Source organism: Xenopus laevis, chromosome 7S (assembly GCF_017654675.1).
Source record: "Xenopus laevis strain J_2021 chromosome 7S, Xenopus_laevis_v10.1, whole genome shotgun sequence".
Taxonomy (NCBI): domain Eukaryota; kingdom Metazoa; phylum Chordata; class Amphibia; order Anura; family Pipidae; genus Xenopus; species Xenopus laevis.
In genome coordinates, this window is record NC_054384.1 from 67722624 (window position 1) to 67739338 (window position 16715).

The 16715-nt window shown below is 37.0% G+C and overlaps 1 protein-coding gene across 2 annotated transcripts in view; it reads right to left on the minus strand.

Moving 5' to 3' along the window:
• Positions 1 to 3023: 3023 nt before the first annotated feature.
• The window catches only part of trim29.S (tripartite motif containing 29 S homeolog), a 31109-nt gene continuing 17417 nt past the window's right edge, over positions 3024 to 16715 (minus strand). Inside the window, exons 5-9 of one of the 2 annotated variants that reach the window (XM_041570475.1) lie at positions 13853 to 13942; positions 10622 to 10711; positions 7602 to 7694; positions 4537 to 4613; positions 3024 to 4155 (exon numbers count right to left, since the gene is read on the minus strand). In XM_041570475.1, coding sequence (XP_041426409.1) covers positions 4096 to 4155; positions 4537 to 4613; positions 7602 to 7694; positions 10622 to 10711; positions 13853 to 13942 — 410 coding nt within the window. In that variant the 3' untranslated portion in view covers positions 3024 to 4095. 2 annotated transcript variants of the gene reach the window in all.

The following is a 16715-nucleotide window of genomic DNA, read 5'->3' on the forward strand; positions in this document are numbered from 1 at the left end:
ACACCAAGGGAAGTAATCAGCGATTGGTTATATTCCTATTCCTTTTCTGAATTTGTGTGCCCTCCTGACTCACTTCCACTGCACTCAGTGCTGTTAGCAAAGTCAGTGCTGTTAACAAATTTGTTGTGTTCCTGGCAAGCTGCATGAGATACTTATCGACTACACTGAGCTCCACCTCATCTTCCTGACACTGTCATTCACTAATTGCTTCAAAAGCAACTAAGTGGGGTCTCCCTAAGGTCATTTATTACAGCTGAAGGCTGAAAGTTAGGTTGCCTCAACATTTTGGTTGGCAAACATTTTGGGCCTTTGAAAATGATGTGCATCCATTTGTCCAATGGCAACATAAAGCTGATTGTAAGTAGGGATGCACTGGATCCAGTATTATAGGATTTGACCAAATCCCAAATCCTTCAAAAAAGATTTGGCCGAATACTGATCCAAATTTTAACTAGCATATGCAAATTAGGTAGATGAGGGGTGAAAGAGAAATACGTTGTCACAATCGGCACTCTAAATCCAGAACAAGTGCTCCCTGGTCTCGGCTCCGCTTCCACCTGTAGCAGCCGCTTTTCATTTCGGGAGCAGCCCTCCGCTAATCGGATGCCGCCAGGTCTTAATTAGAGAGGAGCCAAGCAAGAGTTCTGGGCGAGCAAAGAGGCACGATTGTTCACCAAGGATTTGGACCAAAGCCACAACTCAGGAGGAACCAAACGGAATAGCGTGGTCAGACAGGCCGGGTCAGTACAGGCAGAGTTCAAGCAAGGTCAGACAGGCAAGGATCAGTATTGGAGAGTTTAGAAAAATCAGGCAGGCAAGGATCAGGATTATAGAGTCTGGAATAGTCAGGCAGGCTAGGGTCAGGATTGCAGAGTTCAGAATAGTCAGGCAGGCAGGGCAGAATTCACAAGGAATAAGCACCCAAGAAAAAAACAAGTTAAACCTAACAACGGGCAACTCATTCAAAATAAAGTCCCTTTAAATAGCTTGAATTTCCTGCTATCTTCACACCGGTGCGTTATACCTGGAAGTGCTTGCCGCGCGCCATAGAGGAAACAGCTCAGAAGGAGCAAGGAACCACGTGGCGGGCCGGCCACTAGACCACCAGGGTAACCCACTATCATTACAGAAAATGTTTTTACTTCCTTGTTGTGTGATGAGAAATCACAAGATTTTTTTATTTGGATTCAGTTTGGTCGCTAAATACAAATCCTGCTGAAGAAGGCAGAATCCTTGGTAATTCCTGAACTGATTCCTGGTTTCGGTGCATTCCTAATTCTAAATACAAGACTTTTGGGACCAGTGGTGTGAGGAATACATGCACATGACCATTGCATACTCACCTATATTCTGGCATGCCATATTGATTCACCATCAATATACACATGTGAGCAGATCATGGGGCACCCCTTAAGCACATTTTTATTGAGAGTTACCAAAATGGAGAAGTTATATGGAGAGATACAGGAAATAATCTCTCTTATACTGTACATCACATACAGTATATTTCTTTTTCATAAAATAGTAAGGCAAAATCATGGCCGTAATTGTTTAGATAGGGGCAACCCAAATTTCAGACTTCAGCTGTTAGTGAAATAAAATTCAGAGCACCCTTAACAAGCAAAGCTGTAGAGCCGCAGGTTGGAATACAAATAATGGAAGCCCACACACAGCATTATGCTTTCTGCATTTCTCTTTTAGCTATACTGTGAATGTGCCTCAAAACTCTTTTGCCAATCTTATTCAGAGGCTAATCTGAAAAACAAAAACATGGCAATTCGACCCCAAAAGGGAGCAGTTGAGACCATTTTAATAGCTTTACTGCCTTCATAAGTGAATCCCAGTGGACCTAAAAAATACTGCATACTACAATTGCTGCATGGGTTTTAGGAAACCAAATAAATATTGTAATTTCAATTCCCCATTAACGGAACTTGCATGACTGTACAGAACACCTTCATACATAAAACAAACAAAAAAGGCCCATTAAAGCAAAACATAAAATGGAAAGTGATGTATAGATTTAATCCCAAATATATAAAATATAAATAAAGTAAAAATCTCCCCTAGAATACTAGAAAAAAATACTAGTAAAAAATACTAGACATTAAGTGGAAGTATGGTTTATTATATTAAGGAGGCATCAATAACACACACATGTCTATTGCCATTAAAATATTATTTTAACATGATATTGTCAGAATTACAATTAATACAAAATGTTAACATAAATGAAAGCATCAGAGAGCATTGTTGCTTCATTTTTCCACATTCTACACATTTCTATAACAGTAAATGCATTAATGAACTAAATATAAATGTGCTAAGGGGCCTGGTATAATGTGAAGTTGCTTCCCCTTTTTCAGGTCCAGTAGTAATCCACTTAGGGAGCAATAGATGTTAATGATTGGGTTCAATGAGAAATTGTTTCTCCTGTAGTCTCCAGTGTAGTTTTTATGAGATAGACTATGGGATAATATTTTCTCATTGACCAGAATCTGGCTTCAAACATCAAAAAAACACATCTGTGTGGCTAGGATAGTAATATATTTATGTGGGTTCAATACAAAAAAAAGTTTGCCTATAGCAACCAATTAGCAGGTAGTATTTATAGGTTTAAAAACAAATATCCAGTTGGTTGCAATAAGTTACCAGATCTGGGCAAACATGCCTTTTATTACATTCCACCATAAAATGGATGTAGAGACATTATAAATATATTAATAAAAAAAAGAATTTGGGCTAGTTTCTTTAGGGGGCACATTTACCTAGGGTCAAAGAAAAATCCTTCGACTTCGAATATCGAAGTCGAAGGATTTTGCGCTATTCCTACGATCGAAGGAATAATCGTTCGATCGAACGATTAAATCCTTTGAATCGAACGAAGGATATGCCTTCGATCAGGAAATTGTTAGGAAGCCTATGGGGACCCTTCCCATAGGATAACATTGGCCTTGGTAGGTTTTAGGTGGCGAACTAGGGGGTCGAAGAAATTTATAAAGAGACAGTACTTCGACTATCGAATGGTCGAATAGTCGAACGATTTTTAGTTTGAATCGTTCGATTCGAAGTCGAAGGTCGTAGTCGAAGGTCGAAGTAGCCCATTCGATGGTCGAAGTAGCCATATTCGACCATTCGAAATTTGAACTCATTTTCATCTATTCCTTCACTCGAACTAAGTAAATGGGCCCCTTGATGTCACCAAGGGGGCTTAATGACTGTTCAAAGATGTTTCTATTGAATTAGAGAAATTTCTTAGAAATCCAGCTGTTTTGGGCCAAATTTATCTGAATCAGCTTTCTAGCTTATCTCACTAGAGCTGCTGATAGTTTGTAGCCCAGCTTGAGTGACAGTGTCTTCTATCTCTGAGCTATATCCTTGCAGTCTTGGGCTTGACATGTAGAGGAGTGTTCCAGGGATTCAATTCCTTGCAATGTCTGCTGGCTATCTTAAAGACACTTGTAAAGAACATCTGCTTAATTAGAAAAATCTTACTCAGAGGGAAATATCCTGTTACCAGGCAAATAAACCATGTGGAACCAAGTGTATGACAATGTATGAGTCAACTTCTGTTACATGATTTCAGTGACAAATACAATCCATACTGTTAAGCAAGCATGGTACCAGATGGTACATGGCATACAGGAGTAATTCCATTTTACAGAACAAGAATAGAAACATTTTCTAAAACTACAGCCTGTGTCTCTGCACTAACCCACAGATTAACATGAAGATATTCTCAGTGTATTAAGAAGTGACATTCATCCTAGTTTGCAACACACTGTTGCTACAATGTATAATATACAATGCATTTAAAGAAAGTATGTTTCAGATACTGTACATTTTATTCCAAGCAGCTTAAACTCAGAAGACACCAAAAAGAAATCTAAAAACCTTTTTTTTCTTTTTTACTGTTGGGAAAAATAAAGTTTGCCTAGAAATTTTATTTTTTGTGTGCTCTGACAGATTTGCGGATATATCAGTGACAAAGATAGTGATTTTCCCCTCCCCCGAACCCAGAAATTCAAACTTTTAGTTAAAAGTAACCATCCTTGATCTGCCGCCATAATCCGCCATGGGTGGAGGCCTAACCATTCATGGAGTGTCAGTACTTGATGCATTACCCTTGTTAACATAAAAAGGGCGTTGTTGGGTCTGTAAAAAAAAATGGAAATTTAGTTATTTTTCCTTTATCAGAAAAATATAATTATTGAGAATGGAGAGATTTTTGCCCAGTATAAGTTCATGTAAGGAGCAGAAAGGACAACATATGTTTAGCAGGGAGACATACATCAGTCTCAAAGATGGGAATAAGCGTAAAAAGGTGATGCCATCATTGGTAACATACTGTAGGTTTATATCTTCTTAAGAAGGAAAAGAAAAAAAAAATAGTGATTTGAGAATAAACACCAGTGGTGAAATTGGCCTACAAATAGGAGCCACCATGGGGGCTCATGCTCCAGTCTAATGCCTATGCAAGACAGTACATGTACTACATACAGTAAAGGTTCTCTAGAACTAATCTTTGGCACTTACCAAAAGGGTTGGCTTAGCTGATTTCCATGTTTGGGGCAAGGACTTATTTGGCTGGTGCCTTGACATCATTGGATACACTAGAAATGGAAACAAAAGAGAGACTTAATGATGCAAGTGGGTGATCATCAGATAATAGGAGGTTATACTCACTAGGTGATTAATACAACGTACATGCATTAGTGCGATTAGATGTTCAGCATGCTGCTTCTTTATATACACTGAACTATAGTATAAGTCAGTGCTGTCCAGGGACAGAATCTTTCTTGCCCACATGGTGGAGGGCCCATAATGGAAGCCAGTGTTAGCCACTGCCTGTTTTTAAACCACACCCACTTTAAACCACACCCATGTTACCACAAGACCATGTCCACATTAATGGTGGTAACACACCAAAAAACCAAATGGTTGGTGCTCACTGCAGGGATATCACTTATCACTCATATGTAAAAAAAAAAAAAAGTCATATTAAGGCATACCCTTAAATCCATATGCCTCCTCCTCCCCCTGTGGATAACACAGCAACCACCACTCAGCACAGGATTAAATACCTAAGGGGTCTATTTTTTCTCCCTTGTGTGGCCAGAACTTTTTTGAAATTTGCATGCTGTTTAAAGAGTACTCTACTGTAATTTGCTCATATTAATATCCAGTAAACACAATCTACGAAAATAATATACTGTAGGTAAATGGTATAATAAATGTGGCAGGCAAGATTAATCATGGCTTTGCCTTATAAAGGAAAATTAATATGCAGTTTACATGAATTAATATGAGTCAGTAAGGCACTCTAATCCAGGTATGATTTTTAAAAGCACCCATTTTTAAACCACAGTGCGTAATGCAGAGTGAAGGAAAAATGACAGGTTTATTTCACGTTTGGAAAGAAACATACAATTCTACATAGCACTCTCATCTAAAACACATTTAAATTATCCAAAATCCATGAATAATCTGTTAATCTGTTAGGTATGATTGCAATTCTAAACTTCTTGATATAGTATCTTCTCCAACATGGAGAAACTGTTCCTTTCAGAAAATTTCACAATGAGATTCTTTTAGACATAAGAAGAAATCTACATTTTCTACACCTTAATAACTTACCACTTTTTTTTAGGTATGGACTAGATGGATACTAGAACATTAATTGTGTATTAAACGTTACTCTTAAATAATGTTTGCCAATAACTTCACTTAAGGAATATATAGTCTGGGTCTCAGAATCCCATAATCCTCTTGACTGTCCAATATTATAGAGGAATTGACAGGGTTATCTTGCCTCTATAAGGTTAAGCGGCTTTGTGCCACACTTATACCCTAGAGAAGTGAATAAAAAAACGATTTTTTTTTTAGGTATGGACTAGATGGATAGTACAAAATGAATTGGGTATTAAATGTTACTCTTAAATAATATTTGCCAATAACTTCCCTTAAGGAATGTATAATCTGGGTCTCAAAATCCAATAATCCCCTTGATTGTCCAATAGTATAAATTAAGGGACAGGGTTATCTTGCCTCTATAAGGTTAAAACGGTTTTGTGCCAGACTCATTTATACATATTTCTCTCTGGATTTTGCTGTTGATCAAATGGAAGCCCATGTGACCTACTATAACTCAGTTACTGTGTTCTTCTGAAGTACGGAAATACAGCTACTAGTGCTATGGTGCGTAATTTAATCATTCTTATTGAACTGCTCACTTTGTATCCACCAATTCTGCCCTGTCGCTCGATAAAAATGTTCTCTTTTATTTCTCATAATTACATTACTGATTGGTTCCAGGAATGTTATTGGTAAACATTACAAGCATCAGAATGCTATCCACACAGAGGAGATATTCAGTAAAGGCTGCTGGAGCCAGTCACAAAGTATACCAGCAGTTTTTGTCTGCGTCAAGAAGATACTTGTCAGCAGCGATTGTTCCCCAGAAGAGCTAGAGCAAAAATGCAGCTCTTTGTTTCCCGGCTCTGGCTTCACCTAGCACTAGATTAGAAATTAATGATTTTAGCACTGCCAGATGCAGGTAGGGCTGTATTGATTGGACACACAGAAAACAGCAACCTGCAACAGTTCAGAAAAGTAAAGGGCAGGGCATAAGTGTGCAAATAACATGGCGGTTTATGCCCAGTGTTTTAACTTCATATTCTGTACTAATGGATGAACAACCTTCAAACACTTTTTGTCAGTTGAGTTGGTTTCAGATAGAACTTTTTCCAATTACTTTCTTTTTTCTCTTTGTGACCGATTTTCTAATATTGAAGTGTACGTTTCCATTTTCCACCTTCTAAAGCAGCTCGGGGGGGGGGGGGAGGTCGCCGACTCTTTGGCTGTTTTAAATTAATACATTTAGTTGATACATTTGTTATCTTTAGTCTTTAGTTAAGCAGAATCCCTGAGTTTCATTAAAGACAGCTGTTAGAATTGATATAATAGTTGCTAATATTCCACAGACGCTGCTGAGAAATGTAGCAACTAAATGCAGCAATTTGCCTCTGAGACAACTTTGGGAGACTATTGAAAACGCATTGCCGCGTGTGCATTAGCGCAGGTGACTTTTCATTGTAGCCTATGGGGAAAAACGATGAGGAAGTTCGGGGAGATATTCGCTCAAAAGACAAGGCGATTAGTCGCCAGGCGACTAAATCTCCCCGAATCTCCTCGTGTGGACTAGCCCTAATGAGGGGGCACAGAGAGAAAAAGAAGGTATCGGCACGTTTATTAAAGAGACACTTTATACATTTTCCCCTTGCAATTGTCTAAAAGAAAATATGAATAGTTTAGAAAAGATTCATGTTCTCCCTTTTTTTTCTATGAACGGGTTACCTCTTGCAGTTTTAGCTTTGCCTAAGTTACAGAAGTAGTTCTTAGGGCAGGGAGCTTAACATCCAGACATGTTGATTATATTACCCAGCATGCCAGAAAAGATTTGTACCCCTGCACTAGAATCTGTTCAAATATGTCATCCAGTGCAAGAACATAAAAAAGGTGGAGAAAAGTTCTGTAGACAAATAATTCCAAGTTATTACAGGAAGTAACATTCATTATTGATGTCACATATTTACTCTTACCATTCATGTTATAAAGGTTGCTGTCTTGCACATTGCTACCATCTGTGGATGTCACATTAGAGGAGAACTGGTACGCTGAGACCTGGGGGCTGCCTAAAATACAAAAATAGTTGTTATAGTTACTTGAGATGTAGATAGACTAAATAAAATAACTGTGTTAAAGGGGTGGTTCACCTTTAAGTAAACTTTTCGTATTTTATAGAATGCCCAATTCTAAGCAACTTTTCCATTTATCTTCATAATTTACTTTTTATAGAGTCTTAATTAATTGCCTTTTTCTTCTGACTCTTTCCAGCTTTCAAAGGGGGGTGATTGACCCCATCTAAAAACAAATGCTCTGGAAGGCTACCAATGTATTGTTATTGCTACTTTGTATTACTCATCTTTCTATTCAGACCCTCCCCAATTCCTTTTCCAGTATTTTATTTAAAGGAGAACTAAACCCTAAAAATGAATATGGCTAAAAATGCCATATTTTATATACTGAACTTATTGCACCAGCCCAAAGTTTCAGCTTCTCAATAGCAGCAATGATCCAGGATTTCAAACTTGTCACAGAGGGTCACCATCTTGGAAAGTGTCACTCACATGCTCAGTGGGCTCTAAACAGCTGTTGAGAAGCTAAGCTTAGGGGTCATTGCAAATTAACTAGCAGAAAATGAGGTTGGCCTGCAATATAAACTGATGCTACAGGACTGATTATTAAATTCTGATGCCATTTACACTGTTTTTTTTTGCTGCCATGTAGTAATCATCTGTATTAATTACTAATCAACCCTATATTGTGACATTTCTATTCTATGTGTACTGTATATTGTGATTGGGTCCCTAAGCTCAGTAAGTGACAGCAGCACAGAGCATGTGCAGTGAATTAGCAGAAAAGAAGATGGGGAGCTACTGGGGCATCTTTGGAGGCACAGATCTTCCCTGCTAAAGGGCTGTGGTTGCCTTGGGCTGGTACAGAAGCCCAAAATATAATGTACAACATTTCTAGCTACTTCTTTAGTTAGGCTTTAGTTCGCCTTTAAATCAATGCATAGTTGCTAGGGTAATTTGGACCCTAGCAACCAAACTGCAGAAAGTGCAAACTGTTGAGCTGCTGAATAAAAAGCTAAAAGAAAATAAAAACCATTTACATTATACAAAAATTAACTAAAAGGTGAACAGCTCCTTTAAGTACTGTATGGTTCATTAACTGATCTTGTTTTACGTTAAGTGAACAAAGAGGAGGGGAAGCCCTGGGAGCGGGCCTGTGCTGGAAAGAACTAGAAATAATTGCAAGCTCGAGCCTGCGCCTCCTGTTATGACTCATTCTGTAGGTAATCTGCCTGTAGGCAATGTGCCGTGCTGTGCAACCTTTCTCCCAACAAATAAGCCACATAACACAGAAACACAGAGATTCTCAAGAATTTCAAGCAAAATTAGTAAAGGTTAAAGGGAAAGGTTTTTAACTAGATAGTACATTTCCTCTCTTATTGCCCAAGCTGTGTTGACTGTTTCTAAGCAATGCTCCTCACTGTGCAATCACTGCCTTTCCCATAAATTGTAATGTAAATACATTTTTCTTCCTTTTTTTATGAAACTTTTTAAACAAGACTAGAATTTTCTAAAATAAAAGTCCATTGCAGAAAAATATGTGCTGGGTATTGTTACAGCCAAGTGAACATCCTAATATCTTTATCTTGAGTGTTGAATCTATCTGTTCAGCTGTTTGGAGAAATCTGTTGTTGCAGTGATTATGTCCTAATGTAACTTCTTATACCTGATTCCTGTTCCTTCCACTTGTTTTTTTAATATATGAGACTTATACCACCTTTTCCTAACTTTAGATACTGTTACAGACAATATAAATGATATAACTTATTTTCTGAATTTGTATCCACATTGAGTTTTAGTTTAGGCCCGAAAGAGTATTTTTCATATAACCAGTAATGTTTAAAGGGATACTGTAATGGGGAAAAAATTTTTTCAAAATTAATCAGTTAATAGTGCTGCTCCAGCAGAATTCTGCACTGAAATCCATTTCTCAAAAGAGCAAACAGATTTTTTTATATTCAATTTTGAAATCTGACATGGGACTAGACATTTTGTCAGTTTCCCAGCTGCCCCTGGTCAAGTGACTTGTGCTCTGATAAACTTCAGTCACTCTTTACTTCTGTACTGCAAGTTGGAGTGATATCACCACCCTCCCTTTCCCCCCCCAGCAGCCAAACAAAAGAACAATGGGAAGGTAACCAGATAACAGCTCCCTAACACAAGATAACAGCTGCCTGGTAGATCTATGAACAACACTCAATAGTAAAAACTCACGTCTCACTGAGACACATTCAGTTACATTGAGAAGGAAAAACAGCAGCCTGCCAGCATTTCTCTCCTAAAGTGCAGGCACAAGTCACATGACCAGGGGCAGCTGGGAAATTGACAAAATGTCTAGCCCCATGTCAGATTTCAAAATTGAATATAAAAAAAAATGTTTGCTCTTTTGAGAAATGGATTTCAGTGCAGAATTCTGCTGGAGCAGCACTATTAACTGATTCATGTTCAAAAAACATGTTTTCCGATGACAGGAGCCCTTTAACTTGCAGGTCCTCCAACTGCTGTTAAACTGCAAAGCTCAATCTCTGATCAAACAGCAAATGTGGGGTGAACGTTGAGAGCTGTAGATTAATAGCAGCCTAAGGGCATCAGAGCCTACCATACCTGTTAGAAGCCACTTTCATAAATCCACTGGAAATCTGTGTTAAGTACTGTAGTTCCATCCTAACAGAGCATAAAGTGGTTTCACTGGGCTACTTAGCAAATACGAATTTAGAAAAACTCACATTCAGCCCCTGTTTTTATCTTAGAATATCAATAATTTCATCCATTTTGCACTTCTACCAGGTAAACAAAGGGCTTTGTATGTTAGAAGGGAAAAAGCATTATTCACACTTGCACCAGATTCTGCGCAGCTGCTGTTGAATTTCTTATCCCCCGCCTTAATAATTTGATTGTTGTAACATTGCAAGATCCAACAGTACCTTTTTGTGTATACATGTTATTCATTGATGCAGCAGCACTGTCAGTTAGGCTACGTCCACCACCGGGCGATTGGAACGATGGCCGACCACCTGCTACAAACAAGGGACAAAACACCAAGCAGATAATCAGTCCATTGTCATTCAATTTGTTTTCACTCATATCATTTTAACTCAAATATTTATTTTATCACCAGCAGCTGTTATTAGTTCATTTGCTGGTAGTCCCTGATACATTAGTTTAAAACAATCCCAAGCTTCTGAAACAGGTCTTGGCGCCAAGCTCCACAGATATAGCCAGTAATGCTATTAATGGGACTTTGTTTACATCTCTTTTTCATAAAGTAATGTAGGACATATATCAAAGATAATTTTTATCCGAGAGGATAAAATTACAAATTATCTGTTTGATTCTCTGTTCTCCTCTCTCTTCTGCCCTCTTTAATTGTTACTCATTTGAATCTCTTTTCCTATCCTGTTTTCTTTTAATATTGTTTTATTTACTTGTACTGTACAAACTCCATTGCAAAATGTCCAAGGAAAAAAATAAATTGTAACTGGAAGGTACAAGAGGCCAGTTCTGATTCTTCCTTCAACTTGACAAATCTCATTGTGGCCCACCCTTATTTAAAAGGCAGTATACATCCTTTTTAACATGAGTTCCTTGAATATGGCTTGTACTGAACATACCTTTTGCCTATCATTTTAATCCTAAAAATATAAACAGTGCAAACAAGCTACTCCATGTTTGTTCCTTGCGAGGTAGTTTATTAGATTACGAGTGCACAGATAAGCCCTCTGCATAATGCTGTTCTCTTTCTTTATGCAATCAGATAGCATGTATGCACCTTTCTACAACTGAATCAGCTCATATAAAAAGGGAGTATTTTTTCTCTTTAAGTTCATCTTCTTTTTTGTCAATGACAGAAAAAATATGTTGTGTCTGAAACAACCTTACAAGCTATGGTATATAGCAGCATTACAGGTACCTTATGCAGTAAACAACATGGACAACTAGTAACAAAATATATATATATTAAACCATCTGTTATGTTAACTGTAAAATGCAACAAAACTTTTACATCAACAAAAATAAAACGAGCATTAAAAGAACTGGGGATGCAACGAATTCACTATTATAGATTCGGCCGCACCCCTGAATCCTTTGTGAAAGATTTGTCCAAATACCGAAACAAATCCTAATTTGCATATGCAAATTAGGGGTGGGGAGAGGAAAACATTTTTTACTTTCTTTGTTTGTAACAAAAAGTATAGCGATTTCCCTCCCCGCCCCTAATTTGCGTATGCAAATTAGGATTTGGATTCGGTTCGGCAGGCAGAAGGATTCGGCCGAATCTAAATCCTGCTGAAAAAGGTCGAAAACTGGCCGAATCCCAAACCAAATCCTGGATTTGGTGCATCCCTAAAAAGAACCTGCAGCCTATGTTTGAATTATATTTTGACATATAGTCATCCTGTCCATAACAAAATTGAAACGTCTTTATTTTCATTTACTGTTGAAATTGTCTAAAAGAAACCTACTATTACCCTTTGTATTCTAGACTCAGTCCCCTTTCAATTTCTTGTGTGATCAACTGCAGCAGAAATGTAATTAAAGTCATAAGTGAATTAAACATTTGCAAAATAAATGTATCATTTGACAATAATTACATTGTGAAGTTTTATTACACATATTTTTCTTAAACAGCTGTTTGAAGTTGTGGAATGTTTCCAGAAATAAATGTTGTTATTTATACTGAGCACTGGTGCAAATTCTAAAGCATTCCTACATTTGTCAGATAGTTACAGTTAATTGTATAGGTAAGAGAAAAAAGAACCCCAATTGCCTCCCACTCGTACAGCAGTTCCTCAAATGTTACACTACCTATAGAGTATTTCGTGATTGCTGGGGACAATCACTAACCAATAAAAATTACTAATGTACTTGGTTTACATTAAAGTGCAAGTGCTATAAAAATTAGTTATACTTAAACTTAAGAGTTAATAAATACTTGATACAATTAATAGCCTTATGATACAGTGTATATCAGGTACCTTATATTTTCACCCACAAACAATCCGACCAGGGAATTGATTAGAGTAATGATACTAAAAGTGCTTTAAGTGCTGGAAAGTTTATTATAAGATAGCAATTACTAAAATTCCATAATGGCTTCCAAATTCATTAATTGTAAAGTGCTAAACAGTGCCAAGTAATTAATAATAAATAATAAATAGTGTAGTTAATATAAAGAGGACCACAATTAATGGGATAAATAATTATTAAAAACACACAAGTTGCTCAGATTAAAAAGGTTTTAAGTAGGAAATGGAAAATTGCAGAGGGTGGAGTTGTCCCAAAAACTACTACCTGAATTGTTATCTATCCCTGGGACACCACAAAGATAAGGAGGCAGAGTATCCGGGACTTGTGGTCTTGAATTTTAAACTAAATCCTATTCTGTAGAGAAAACTAAGTAGGCCTAAAAAAACCACGAATCCACGGGCTCTTGTGAGCTTTAGCAGCAGAGAAGAGAGAGATAACCGAGCACTGAATGGAAATAGATTCCTTTCCCACCCCTTCTATTCAGTTTCCCAAAGACCGAAATAAGTTTAAGTTTAAAATTAAAAGAATTCCAAACGCCGACGCGCGTTTCGCAGTAATAGCTTTATCAAGGCGTAATAAGAGCGTACCTCCAGCGTCAGGTTTAAATCACTTCCTTAAGGTGCGTCACTATAGGAAATATCGCGAGACTTAAACCCTACTCGCAATGGTCAGTGTGTCTATCGCGAGGATTAGCTACCATGTGTTGTCATGGATACCATGTAGCGTACGTGTAATGTTTGATACCAAGAATCATAAACTTATTACGGCTATTTAGCATATATAAAACACATCGCAGATATCACTGCCAGTATTCTTAACGCTTCAAGAGGACTGTTCTTATTAAATGAACCTATTATTATTAACCTATTGGCTTCAGATGAATTAAATCAATTAGTGTGTATATATATGAACTATGATTGTTTTAAAATACCATATTTATTAAACATCAATTAAAATATCATCCATAGCGTTTTATTTTAAAATATATATTTATGCATCATCAGAGCATCGGTTAAAAATGAGCATGTTTCTTTGATAGTTACAGTTAGTTACAAAACTCAGATAATATAATTCTGGTGTTGCTTCATAGCGCCTGCAATGATGTATCATAAAAAAGAGGAAATTACCTTTCATATTAAAAAGTCCACCGAACCTTCCATAGTCAGAAGGTGGGGCCCAGTCTGTTGTAAGGTCTTTCATCATGTACCTGTTCTCAACTGCAATAAAATAACAGAGAGATTAGAACATTTCTAGGCATACACAGTAACCAGAGAATATATGAGGGATGAGTTTATACAGATCTGTCATACTGTGTGTATAGAATTTGTTTGAATTACTTGGTTTTCTGTTCTGCTTGCCTTCATCCTAAATATGTTACAGTAAATGCTTTCTGGTTGCTAGACTCATCTTACAGACAATATTATAGAAATATCATGCAAATGAGTGTGTGTTTGGAGTATCTTTCTAAAAGTAATCGTGAGAATTTAGAGACATGAGACAGGATGAGAACCTTGCCTCAATAAGATGCCCATGGAATTTTAAGAGCTGAAAATCAAAGGCAGCATGGGGCGAACAATCGCTCCTGCATGAATTCCAGCGTCTTTTCTTTTCATTTGTAGTTGGAATTTACTTATTGTTCATCACTAAATCATTGATCAATAAATGATTACAACATAACATTGATATGAAATGTCACATTAATGAAATACATTTATTTTCCAACTATACCTACTTTATAAAAATTCAGAAAAAAAACAGCTCAGACCTCAAACATTTGAATTATTTTGGACTGAAATATTTTTTTGAACACAATTATAAAAATATTTGAGATTTTCTAGTGTTTTATTATTTTACTGAAGTTATTATAGCCTTTTAAAATGATGGCAGTTCATTAGTATTTTAATACATTCATGCATAAATGTCATCAAGAAAAGTATTATCCTGAATGCTTGGGATGTCATGTTTTCCAAATAAGAGTTTCTGTTTCCAGAATCTCAAACCTATGCTTTAAGGCTAGTAAAATAAATGCATTTAAAGGAGAACTAACCCCTAAAAACTTGTTAAAAATGCCATATTTTATATACTGAATTTATTGCATCAGCCTAGAGTTTAAGCTTCTCAATAGCAGCAATGATCCATTCAAAATTGTCACAGGGGGTCACCATCTTGGAAAGTTTAGTGGGCTCTGAGCAGCTGTTGAGAGCTGATTATTCAATTCTGATACTAGTGATTGAAATTTAAATTGTTTTAAAAAAGGCTTTAGTTCCTCGCATTTGTATGCAATCTTTTTGTTAAACCCACTGAATTAAAGCTGAAAGTCTGCAGTTCAACTGCATCTGAGTTGTTTCATTTAAAATTCATTGTGGTAATGTACAGAACCAAAAATAGAAAACAAAGTTGTCTGTCCAAATATTTATGGACCTAAATGTATACTGGTTTCTGCGCTGCCATTTAGTAATTATCTGTATTAATTAGTAATCTGTCTTATATTGTGACATTTCTATTCTATGTGTACTGTATATTGTAGAGTCAGTCCCTAAGCTTAGTAAGTGACAGCAGCACAGAGCATGTGCAGTGACTCAGCAGAAAAAAAGATGGGGAGCTACTGGGGCATCTTTGGAGGCACAGATCTTTGCTGCTAAAGGGCTGTGGTTGCCTTGGGCTGGAACAGAAGCCCAATACATAATGTACAACATTTCTAGCTACTTCTTTAGTTAGGCTTTAGTTCTCCTTTAAACCTGTAGAAACCCAACAAGATTCAATTGCAGTCATAAGGATCTATGCCAGGCTCCTCAATATAAAGTTGGGCACGATAAAAAGCAAAACAGCAACAAAAAAATTCCAAGTTCAACATGGATGGAAACCACCGAAGTGTATTAAAGTAGTAAACAAGGGCCCTGTATAGGCCACTGCTTTATGAGCTAATAAAACACATCACTTCTGTCACATCATCAGTAGTGTCATTGGTGTTTTTATTTAAAAGTCAGTGATTTTTGGCCCCTAGCATTTTGGGGCTGGCAATATGTGGGTTCTGGCAAATGCCAGAGGGGCTGCTATAAGGTGCCATAGAAAGTGACTATTTAGTGGGCTGGTGGGGGCTGTTTGGGCCTCTATGTGGACTGGTTGGGCCTCTGTGTACCTGAAATGGCAGGGCCTATTTTAATTCTCAGTCCGGACCTGTTTTGGGGCCCTACAGCTTCCAGGCTGTATTCATTTTATACTGATGGAAGCACTTCACTCTATTACCTGACCACACTTCATAAATATGCACCAAAGTTAAGTTTCCAAGAATATTTGTTGTAGTATACTTTAATAGTATAAACATTATTCATTTATTACAGTGACTCTAGTTGCTTACAAATAACAAATAATATCTATAAGCAAATGTACAGAAATGCAGAAATATGCAAACTCCCTATGGTCAAATCAGGTCACAGTCTAACTTCCAAGAACAATAATGCAATTGGCTGTGAAAAATCTTTTTCATTTCTGGTGTTTTCCAAAAAGGGAGGTGACTTGGTTAATAAAGAAACAGCATGCCAAGGAAATAACTGCTAGCATTAACATAAATTTCAGAAAAAGCAATTAAGTCCCCCACATGCCACCTATGTTCTGTGCAACATCCTGAGAAATTGAGAACAGCAGATTTAAATAACTGTTTATCACTGGCAAAACACATATTTTCAGTGTTCCACACATAAATTGATGAGCTTGTACTGGACAAAGCTGGATTCATTAAATATGACCTATAAAGGCCTAAATGGTTCAAGGGCACAACGCATTTATGCTTCACCCACCCACTGGTATTTATTTGGAGGGGTTATATATTAATAAGCATAAATATGCTGCTACTGGAGAGCAACAGAGAAGCTATAACAAAAAAAAACTTATGTTTAGGTATATCTTTTAAACATGTCCATAAAGTAAATATAAAATGCAGTATTAGTGTCATTTTAACCATATTTTGTCCCTATAGTCTGAAATGTTGTC